This window comes from Octopus bimaculoides, chromosome 3 (genome assembly GCF_046866305.1).
Source record: "Octopus bimaculoides isolate indiv1 chromosome 3, ASM4686630v1, whole genome shotgun sequence".
Taxonomy (NCBI): Eukaryota; Metazoa; Mollusca; class Cephalopoda; order Octopoda; family Octopodidae; genus Octopus; species Octopus bimaculoides.
The window spans coordinates 44846041-44858546 of record NC_142930.1 but is presented as its reverse complement, the minus strand read 5'-3'; the positions used below and the strand labels follow the sequence as shown (position 1 = coordinate 44858546).

Genomic DNA, 12506 nt, shown 5'->3' with positions numbered 1-12506 from the left:
TAACAATATGACAAACATCTTTATTTCAGCAACAACATTGTCATCACCAACAACACGTGAGTATAATCCCACATTGCAGCCCTCGTCTCAACATGTAAGTTGTTACCTTTCTTCATCACACTTTAACCAATAATAATAATAACGAATAAAAAGTTTCGAATGGTACAACAATGCACTATAATATTTTTTTAAATGGACTATATACCTGTTGTAATTTAGTTAACTATAGTCCGATGATATTTCGGAATTACAATTCCTTCTTCAGATATTCTTAGATGGAGTCTCTGCTATAAACTGTTTTCCAACAGTTTTCTTTTTTTTGGAAGCGTCTCAGTAGTTGTCTCACGAAGCTTCTTCCGGAATTCCTCATGAGAAGTGCGTGAGGTCGGCTATGTTTCAGTCTCATGTGTGTTGGTACATCTGTAGCGCTGCTTCTAAGTTATGTGTTATACGTGCAGCTTTTTTTTGCCTTTTTTTTTTTTGTTATAAACAATACATGAGCATGTTATTAAGAATGAACCTACATACATCCAGATGTAGTTAAATAATATATTGATTACCAACCTCCAGCCTGTTGTTAATTTGGGGTCCTAGTCTGTGTATGAGTAAATAATAATAATTAGTTCAAATTTTCGCACAAGGCCAGCAAGTTAGGTGGTGGGGTAGTTGATTATATCGACTCCAGCACTCAACTGTTACTTATTTTATTGACCCTGAAAGGATGAAAAGCAAAGTCAACCTCAGCGAAATTTGAACTTAGAACCTAAAGACAGATGAAATGCCACTAAGCATTTCACCCAGCGTGCTAACAATTCTGCCAGTTCACCACTTTAATGATAATAATAATTACAATAATAATCTTTTCTACTAAAGGCACAAGGCCTGAAATTTGTGGGGAGAGGACTAGCTGATTACATCGACCTCAATGGTTCACTGGTACTCAATTTATCAATCCTGAAAGGATGAAAGGTAAAGCTGACCTTGGGAGTGTTTGAACTCAGAACATAAAGATGAATGAAATATCACTAAGTATTTCAACCAGCATGCTAACAATTCTGCCAACTCACCACCTTAATGATAATAATAATAATTACAATACTGATAATCCTTTCTACTATAGGCACAAGGCTAACAATTTCAGGGGAGGGGCTAAGTTGATTTTAAAAAATTGCTCTCTGTCGGTTATGACAATGTGCTCTTGTTGATTCAATCCACAGAATAACATAATAACATGCATGTAGCTGAGCATTCCATTCACATTTTACGCTAATTATCACAGGGTGACCACATGATGGCATGTGGCTGAGTGTTTAGGTTATTCAGCTCATGATTGTAAGGTCATGATTTTATTGACCCTGGAAGGATGAAAAGCAGAATTGACCTCGGTGGAATTTGAACTCAGAACGTGAAGATAGATGAAATGCCACTAAGCATTTTGCCCCATGTGTGAATGATTCTGCCAGGCTGAAGCAACCCTGATAAATGAAAGACAAAGTCAACCTCAGAAGAATTTGAACTTTGAAAACACAAAGCTGAAAAAAATATCAGTTAACATTTTGTCAGTGTCCTGACAATTCTGCTAGCTTGCTGACTTCTGTAATGATGATGATGATGATAATCTTTATTAGCCACACAAGGGCTTGAACAAATACAAGAAATACAAACCTTTTGCTAGAGTCTCCATAGAAAGAAAAATGTGAAAAAAAACAGATTTTCAAAATGAAAGGAAGGGTGAGAGATGTTTCCCAATATACAATGAATAGAAGGATGCAATAAGAATGTTAAAGGTACACACGCATGTGCACACACACATATATATAAATGGATAGATAGGTAGCTATGCATATATACATACATGTATGTGTGTGTGCATGCACAAGCGCGTGCTTGTGTATCATCATCATCATTTCACAATAGTGGTAGTAGTCCCTTCTACTGAAGGTACAAGGAGCTAGTTGATTACATTGACTCAAGTATGCAACTGGTACTTATTTCATTGATCCTGAAAGGACGAAAGGCAATGTCAACCTTGGTAAAATTTGAACTCAGACCATAAAGACATATGAAATACCACTAAGCATTTTCTTCAGTGTGCTGACAATTTTGCCAGTTCACTGCCTTAATAATAACAGTAACAATACTATATTTTATTGAATCTTTTTTTTTTTTACTTCTTGACCATGCACTTTGAACTTGCTAAAATCCGGAGCCTTAAGGTACAATTTGAAAACATTTTTAAACATTTCAGTAGCAAACAAACGTTTATTTTATTGGGCACAAGGGCCCATACAAATAATATAACACATCACACACAAAAGGGATTACAAAATATACTGAAGTGCACTTATAGATGGACAGACAAAGAGGCTGGCAGATGGGGAGGCAGAGAGACAGATATGGGATGAAACAAAGATGTACCACAGTATATTCAGACAGTTTAAATTTAGTATACTAAATGAACTACCAAGGAAGGATCAGAATCCACCACTTAGTTAGGATTGAGGAAAACTCACAATTCCAATCACCTTCTCTGAATACTGCAATCTAGAATTTCTGAATATGTCCACAAGAATATTTGATGTTTGCCAAGATGAGAACGCTTCCACATCTTTCTGGCAGCTGAACTTTTTCTGTTTATATAACATTGTAGTTGTTTTTACCAATAGTCTATCATAAGTGTTCTATAATTTGGGATACCATCTCTTCCTCAATTTATCATTTATCTTTTACTTGTTTCAGTCATTAGACTGTGGCCACGCTGTGCCACAGCCTTGAATTTGTACAGTATTCCTTTTGTTGTTACAGTATTCCTTCAGTTGTTAGCTGTCGAGACACTACATCCTTCAAAACATCCATGGTTCCTGAAAGTCGCCAAAAGTACACCTGATGTCCCCACCCCCATTTTTTTTTACAAAAACTTTTTTCACTGTTCACTTCCTGTGCATATTCTATGTACTGTTCATGCAGTTTTGGTTACTTTTTTCAATGAGTTGTAGTGCACCTGAGCACTGTATACAATAAGATCATTATATATTATATATTCCTTCGGGTCATTTTGCAGACCCATCAGGCTATTGTTAACAGTTTGGACAGTTGTGAATCTTAGAAAAGCCAAAGAAGGCTGCCTCTAGCAGCCTTCTTTCCTTTAGTCTAGACTCTTACACACTTTTTTTTTTTTTTTGTCCCAGATGATTTCCAATGTTCTTCTAATCTTCATCTTTAGTCCATGTCCACAATATGATGTTGTAATACTATTGCTTATAACTCCTGATTGTTATCAGTGGCCCCTGGTGCCTGTGGTACTGAAGGGTTCTCAGCATCCAGGAACAAAGACAATTTTGGTGCTCCTACCTTAATTGAAAATAAAAAATGAAATTTTGAAATTTTATAATCCTTCCCAACTGCTCCTGGTGGCTAAACATTCTTATAACATTCTACAATTCTTTGTAAATTGTTACTAAATCAAGGAGCATGATTAAAATAGTTCACTTTAAGTCAGTATTAGAAATGACAAACTTGAAATACTTTCCAACAAAATTCAAATATTTTAAATGACAGAAATATGTAAAAGAGAAAAAGCAAATACAGCCTCAACTTCTGTTTAAATTGAAACATGTTTTACTTTCCTATAAATCAGGTAATACCACCAAACATAAGAATTAAGCCTGAAGCTTCTCATTCCTTTCATTGCTTATAGATTAACTTGTTGTGTTAAGAAAAATACAAACATTTGTATTTATTTTTAATAAATACAATAATATATTTCACTACCAACCATTTTATCACTTTTATCTCACTAGTTTAGTATTATTTGACTTCTCTTTATCAGCATGTTTTTCTTTTTACAATATTTACATCTGCTATTCTTCTTCCAAAATAAACAGAAAATCATGCAACAAATCTACATTTGAAAAAGCCTGCTTCTTATACTATTAGTTATAGTACTCCAAATATCTTTATAAGGCTTGCATGAAAAGCATTCAATAAACATTAGCATAAAGCAGTGGTTCTTAACCTGAGCTGTAGTGCTCAATTTGGGACATTGAGAGCTCATAAGGGGGCAGCATATGTCAGGTGGGTTACTGAATATTTCAGTAGAGTTGTGATTTTGCTTTAGAAACAAAATATTTAAACCAGTTACAATACTGATATTTCAAACACATTTTCAAAAAAGCATTTGTTATGATTAGAATATGAGTTAAACATTGCGTTTGTCAGTGAGCAAAACATTGACTGATGATGTGCCAAGATCCAGTAAAATTTCATTAAATAAATCTCCACTTTCTTCGGTAATTTCCATAAACATTCAACATATGTCATTACTCCATGGAAATATCTAAAATGAAATCATGCTAGATAGAATAAAGTCAAGAAAACATGGATAATAAACTGCTGCACAAAATTAGCTTCTGTTTAACGAAAATAATTGCTGGGTCCTTTCTTCCCCACTCCAAACATGAGAAGAGGACCTTTGTAAATGCCATTTGGTGAAAGTGGGCACTGGGCAGAGGTATATATTCCAGGTGTGCACTGCACACCCATTGAAAATGGCAAATTTGTTATGAATATTAACCTTACTCATTAATTTAATCACAAATCTTAATGGGAAACTGTTTTTATACCCCTATTTGCAATTTAGTGGCATTGGGTGTGGCAGCACACCCAATACAACAACCACCATATACCACTGGTACTGGGAAACAAATGGTTGAGAACCACTGTTACAAAGCCACCAGAGTAGTACACAGCAACAGTTCTCATGCAGCTGGCAAAAAATGCACTATTAAACTTTCTTACCTTTGTATTGATTGTTAATGCTGAAAGTTTCTTGATTGAATATTTAGATAATTAACTGAAACAGTTTTTCTGTTCCCTCTTTATCTTAAATGATTAAACAATTTGACAGTAATAATACTGATATTCTATGATTGTGAATCATAAAGTAAATAACTGTTTTACTCTTTAACCATTGTCACTGGAACTGCTCGAAATCTTTCATCTTTTACTTGTTTCAGTCGTTGGACTGTGACTATGCTGGGACACTGCATTGACATGTTTAGTTGATCAAATCAACCTTATTACTCATGCAAAGTTTGGTACTTATTCTATAAGACTCACTTTGCCAAACTACTAAGTTACAGTAACATAAACAAACCAACACCAGTTATCAAGTCAAGAGGGACTAAACATAAAGACATGCAGATGACAAGCTTCTATACATTTTCTACATGCAAAAATTTACTTTCAAGACATTGATTGACCTCAAATTACAGGTTGCTGCGCAGTAGGACTGAACCTGAAACCATGAGGTCATACAGGCTAACAGATACTAAATATAATAAATACCCTGAAATCACACCCTACCTCCTTACAAAGTAAGAGGACACATTGAATGATATTATCTTGGAAAGACTATGCCCCAAAACAAAACAGGATAGTCATGGCTAGAACACCTTTAGTCATAGATTTGCTTAATCAGAGATGACCTGAGATTAAACAATAACAACTAATTTTGAAGTCACATATCATCATCATCATCATCATTTAACATCCGTTGTCCATGCTGGCATGGACAGTTTGAATGGAACTGGTAAGCTGGAAGGCTGCACCAGGTTCCAGTCTGATTTGGTATGGTGTCGACGGCTGTCTGCCCTTCCTAATACCAGCCACTCTGAGAGTGGAACGGGTGCTTTTTATGTGCTACTGGCACAAGAATATTGTATATGGTGAATAAGTTGCATAAATTTGTATTAGAACTCTAGTATTCTTAATCAGAAATAACAGAAGTTGATATGTTGAGGATTAGAGTTGTAGGGGAGGTACAGAACTAGTCTAGGAACTTTTTGATGCCACCTCATAGACTGTATTTGTCACACAGTATTGTCTACCATTCATACAGGTGACCACTGAGGTAGACAAGCAACCATTGACATATTCACGAATAGACATGTAGCCACTGAGACAAGTAACTACTAGATGTGTAGGTGACCCTGAAGTGTAACTACTGAAGTAGCCAGGGAACCACTGAGCAAGATGAAATATTAAAGATGGTGTGAAGGTGATGATCATTTTTATTATAATGAAAGAATAGTTGAAAAATTTAGTGAGGAAAAGAAGGTCCTGCTGAGGTGCATGGTATTTCAGAGTAGTGGTAGCAAGGATAGAATAATGGGTGGAGGGATAAATAAAGGGTGGTCATGTATATTAAAGGTTCCTCATGTGTAAAAAAGTAATGTTTAAAAAAAAAATGTGACACAGTAATGGAGTTGTGAAGAACTATTAGTAATATGACTGTAAGATAAATATCATAACACTCAGCGAGATAGGGTGAGAAGTTATGAAATCTTTTTGAAAATACAAAACAACCTTTGAATGAATATATGTGACACCAGACATTTGTAACAATCAACATTTGCTTCAACATTTATGATGTTAAAGCAATAAGTGAGAAAGTTGGTTCACATAAAACTGTGGCTGGAATGTTTCCATGCATACCAGTCAATATTAACAAAGATAGGAGATATTTAGCATACCAAGTATTTAATTATGGATGAAAGAAGATTGTTATAGGAAAATGACAACCACCCAAAGCATATTTCCTACAATAGAAAAATATTCCAATTGTGATGTAGCAAGAGTTTGTACCACCCAGGGCAGCCCTCATCACCATGTAAAACAACATAATACACATCAACAGTGCTACCCGCTAAAGTGCCATCTGAGGTGGACCACATCTTTCCTTTTAGCTATGCTATCACTTCAAGATTTATGACAGGGTAAAATGTCAAGTGATTCTCTCACACACAAACGATGATAATATTCCCAAAGTTTCCCTCCCAATCATTTGAAAAAACATGTGCAAAACTTCAGTAGTAGTTGATATTTTAAGATTGATATTTTCCCTTTTGGTGATCATACATGTCAATACGGTTGTTTAGCTGTAAGATGGATTTTTGTTTTTGCATGCAATTGGTTTTCTCACAAAAAGTTGTCCCACCTACATTTGTAAGTCAATGTAAATAATTGCTGTGATTTGGTTCACTATTTTGATTTTCACTAAATTTTTGTGCATTGATTGAAGTGAAAGAAAAAAAGCTGTTCAGTTGACAAGAATAAGAAAATAGTATGGCTCAAAAGCAAACCCTGTCCTTTCATTCAGTATTAATCATTCATTTCACTCAAAATTAACAAATAACAAATTCAATCAAAAGAAAATATACTTTAACAAATTTTTTGGGGCAGGGTTTTAACTGTCTTTGACTATATTATCATTTTCCAAATGAATCAAATAAATGCCATCACATTAATTTTTGACAAATAGATAACAAAGACACTTACTTAAAATGAAAGAAATATAACAAAAAAAATAAACAAAACATCTCTTTTCAGAAACCTCTTTGAAAGAACATAAAAGCACAACCTCAAATACACGTAAGTAGATTCCAAATTGAATTCTTTTTTTTTTTAGCGCAGATACATCACTTTAAATAAGCTCAGTAATCCAAGCTGTAGAGAAGCTCTCACTTTGTAAAGTGTGTGTAAGCAATAAGAGCAACAGTCTAACTATCAAACATTTCATTAATTTATTGTATTTGGATCAAGAATTAATGTAGGTATGGCCTGGACAAGGATAACTTATGCACAGTTACACTACATAAAATGAAGTTTCCAATGGCCCATTAACATAGTAATTAGTGACAGTCACTATATTAGAATTAACTAATTATTTTTAAAATCTAGAGTTTGATCTTTCAGTAGTTTTAAGTATGAATTTGTCTGAATTGAAATGCTTACATAAATCTAATCAATATTTTCATCTAAAGACTGAACAACTACATCATTCAAAATAATATATTTGTGATTGTAAAGTTGAATAATTATATGTATAACGACTTGGTCACATTATCAGTAGCCTTTCAAGAATACTGGATTTCAGGTACTAAGAACAATGATTTTGTACTTCAGTAGAATAATAATTGCAGCCTCATTTCTTGTACTTAAAAATCTATTTGTTCCCAGTTTCAAAAGCAATTCATTCTTATATTTTTGTTTCACTTTCTTTGTTACAGAGAACAGCAGTAAATCAATGTTTGTGGTCTTTGATGATCTAAATAAGTCTGAAACTGATTCTAACACTGGCACTTCAAGAACCAATGAGTGTTTGGGTCCCAGACCACCAGTGTTTATTGTACCCACCCAAATAATTGAACATGGTAGCCCAAAGCACTCATGTAGTAACAGTGGTTCCCAGCTTGGGGATCATTCTCAACAAAAGCTTAATTTTAAACCATCTCTCCATGCACCAATACCAAATACTACTGAAGAAGTGCTTGCAGTTCCATTTAATTCTTTGCCTGAATCCACTAGTAGGAAACAAACACCACTTTCCCCAGTTCAAAATAATTCTCCTTTGGATATCTCCGGAAGTAAATCCCCTCCAAATGTTCCGAGGCAGCAGACTTTAGAAAAGCCATCTTCAAAAACATCTTCTGTTGATCCATCTTCCATTGACCAACATAGAAAGCAAAGTATATCATCTACAATGGTGACTGAACCAGAATGCAAAGATGGGAACTTAGACAAACCAGAAAATCTACAAAATGAAATTCCTCCAGCAATTAAAACCAGTCGAAGAAGTCCAACAGACAAAGATGAAATAATTGAACCAAAATCACCCTATCAAATGAACTCTGGTTATGTGGAATCTCAAAATAGACCAGCTGCAATTATTTTACCACCTATTAATGTAAATTCCAGAAAAAAAAGTGGCCAAACATCCAACTACATTGCCTTGAAATCTCCTCGACAAAGAAGCCCTGTGGGTTCAGAAAATGCATTTTCTGGTGTTGATAATACCGAACGCAGAAAAAGTTTTATAGAAGATAAAATGTTTGATTCACCAACTCAGAAAGACCCTGGAGCTCCGAGATAATGTATTACATCAGAAAATATCATTGAAATATTCAGATATCATCTTTACTAAAAATAACTTTTTTTAAGAATTTTTAGTTTAGGAAAATAACACATCAGATAATTAATAAGAGACAATTTTGTAAATAAGATATATTTTTTCTCGTAAGAAATGATGTACCTTTATTGTTCTTCCAGATATGTTAATTCAAAAAGGTACTTGAAAAAGGGTTTAATCTTTACTATGCCACCTACTGTAGATCTGAACAGTACACATGGTACCATCAAAGTATTTCTGTTTTTATGAATATCAATATTGCATCTAGAGATAAATAGGTGCTTTGTCAGTAAAAAAATGTACAAGAATATAAAGAATACTTAAATGAATTTCATACTGCAAGCAGTGGTTATTTTTGTGTTCCATAAAGTAGAGTAGTAGAAATGTCAGATAAAATTCTTTATAGGACAGTTATATCTCTGTTTCTGAGATCAAATTCCAACGGGATCAACACCACCCTTGTTAATTAAATAAGTACTAGTGTAGACATAAAGCTAGGTTAATTAAAAATTAACTATACCCCACTAGTTTCCAAAACTACTTGTGACCTTGTGCTTAAAATTAAGTTAATTACAATAAGACATGGTCTTGGATCTATGTAAGAAATTATTTTGGCAACGATAAAAGACCTATTTTATATATACAAATAAGTCTATAACCAACCAAATTAATTATTCTAACAAATTAACATGTTAGGGAGTAAAATAATTGCGCAATATTTAAATGATTGGTTATTCACAAGATTTGATTGCTGTTTTGGTTAACCCCCAAACAGCACATAAGATTTGAACTTAGCATTGGAAACAGAAGATTCTTTTCATCAATAGTGCTTCTATTTCTAACAATATCACACTGTAACCCCTGACAATATCCATTTACAGCTATAGAAATTAAGCTATTGAAGTTTTGTTTTTATGAAGAACATAGCACATTGCCAGTGCTGAGAAATGAACTGTTGACCTCCCAATCACCAGGCCAGAACCTTAAACACTTGGTCAGCTTCTTCAATCATTAAATAACTATAGGAATACTATTTTCTCCAATTCAACACAATTCTCCTTTGGATATCTCCAGATATTCCTAGTAAGTAGATATTGGAAAAAAACACCTTTTAATCTTAATATTAATAGACAATTGTAGATTTAATTAAATGTGTGGCTTCATAAAATAATTGTCTCAAAGTATTTTTTCTCTGATCCTAAGGATTTTTTTGTTTTCTCTTTGTTAAGAAAAAGCAGATTCCCACCTTATCACTTTTCATTTAATATTTTCTTTTATAATGATAAAAAAAAGTATTTGTATGTTGTCTTAATTCCCATGATTTATTCTCAACTCTATTGTTCAGGATCTTATGTCCTAATATGAAAGTTTGTATTATTCCTATATTTTGTATATATTTACTATTGCCAAAGTGGTTACAGATATTTTGATAATTGGAAGGTTATTTGGAAAATGAATCGTTTTTATATTAAGTCACATCTTTTTCTGATATGTAAAATTTCTCATGTTATTTAGACTTGTTAATGATGGGTGAGTTATCATGCATTGTGTAACTCCGGAAGATCTGTTTAGTTTTATCTAGTTTGGTGCCTAATCTTTCAGAGTGTCAGTCTCCTCCTCCCCAGGGTCACCTTTGCTATTCACTTTTCTGGGGATGATAAAATACAGTAAAATACTGATAATGATTCCATAACATTGATATTGTACCTAATTAAAAGAGATCAGTATTTAGAAGTATAACTTGACATGTTTAATAAGTTATAATTGAATATTTTCTCATTACTATCTTGCCATTTACTCCTACCAAGAAATTATACTTTGTCATTAATATGATGTGCATTTTAGACTCATTTATTAAATATACATCAGTACAGTTTCTCATAAGGTATACCAAATCCCTTTGAAAAGCCATGTTATTAACCAATTTATCTCTTGCATAGAATATGCTTCTAGTTATCAGGATTTCATTGAGTTACCTATATAAAATTCATGATAAATTTTGAAGAAACTTTTTATCTACGTTGTGATAGAATCAGAAAAGATTAAATTTTCAGATGTGTGAATTCTGTGATCATAAACAAATTTCACTTTAATAAATTTGTTTACTTTTTCTTTTGAAGTTGTTTACGTTGAATAAAATGTTATTCTTACCCATATTTTTTTGCACTTATTTTTCCTTGCATATGTACTTTATATAAACTAAATTCTTTCTCAAAAGAACTATGAGTTTTCAAGCAATTTTATGCCAGTGACAGATCCAGTAAAAATTAACAAAATAAGAATTGATATTTCTAAGTAAAAATTGTTTTAAGGTAATATAGATTAGAATTAATATAAAATTATGCTGGAATACCAAGTTGTTTAATATTCTTTAAGTAGGAAATATTAAAAATTAGACATATAGAAAAGGCCTGCAGGAAAGTCCAAGCCAACAATGCATTGAACATCTGCTTTTATCCTCTAGAGCTGACAAAAACTATTTAGCATACTGTATTTTCCAGCATACAAGTTGACATAGTATATAGTATAAACATTCAAACATAGTCACCATCTTTCCAAGTCCTATTGCATTTCAAATGGAATTTTTGGTCCTCCAAATTTGTCTTGGTGTATAAGTCAACTTACCTATTTTGGCTGTAAATTTTGGTCTGAAAAATTTAACTTGTATGCCAGAAAATATTGTATGATGATATCTAAGTGACTTATTTTCCAATAAAAATTGGTTTTGAGTAAATTGTAAAAAGACAAAAAAAAGGGAAAAAAAAAAAATTCAAGTAATCTATCTCTCTTATATATTAAAAGGCAAGTTGTCTGTGTGTGTGGACCACTTCTACTCCTACAATTTTCAACCAAATTTCACCAAATTTGACATGTGTGCTCTCTTTGACTTAAAATGCTTTTTCATATAATTTTTTTCCTCGAAATTCTGTACCCCCAACATAAATAGACTACTCTCAATTCGCCTAGGATTTGACTTGAGCCAGCGAAAAAACGAGACACACACCCAGCTGGAAAAAATCAATATTTTACTTTGTCAGTTGTGGTGAGCTCTTATAGACTGCTTGCATAGTACTGCCAGCAGTATTCATTTGCAAGTTACGATTTGCCTCTGTTTTCATGTGAGCACTCTTTTTCATATAATTATTCTAACTTGAACTAGCCACTTCAAAACTCTTACCCAAAATTAAAAATCCTTAATTCGGTCTGTTTGATTAATATTTTTGCCAACTACATTTTACTATTTTTTGGGGGTGCTACACATTCACCGCTTTTTTCTTAAGACTTTTTCTATTGCGTAAACTGATAATTTTCCACCATGCCTCAACGCAAAAGATCCAATATAGGTTGGCAAACAAATGCTGCAAAGAAAAGTAAACATATGCATGCAAATGAATCTGCCAAGGACGTTGCCAGGAGGAACTCTCTCAATGCACTTAGGATGGCTTCGGCATGAAGAAGGGAAAGTGAACAGCAGTGTTGTGATTGGTTAGCACGTATTGCTGTGCAACAAGCTGCCCAGAGCAACAAGCAACGTTCA

The 12506-nt window shown here is 33.3% G+C and overlaps 1 protein-coding gene across 4 annotated transcripts in view; it reads left to right on the top strand.

Annotated features, from left to right (window-relative positions):
* The window catches only part of LOC106880339 (uncharacterized), a 29511-nt gene extending 18387 nt beyond the window's left edge, over positions 1-11124 (top strand). For 3 of the 4 annotated variants that reach the window (XM_089348876.1, XM_089348874.1, XM_089348875.1), the window contains 3 exons: positions 30-94; positions 7390-7431; positions 8070-11124. In XM_089348876.1, coding sequence (XP_089205002.1) covers positions 8087-8932 — 846 coding nt within the window. In that variant the 5' untranslated portion in view covers positions 30-94; positions 7390-7431; positions 8070-8086 and the 3' untranslated portion in view covers positions 8933-11124. The remainder of the gene's footprint in view (positions 1-29; positions 95-7389; positions 7432-8069) is intronic. The other variant, XM_089348873.1, reaches the window with a different exon arrangement.
* Positions 11125-12506: the final 1382 nt, after the last annotated feature.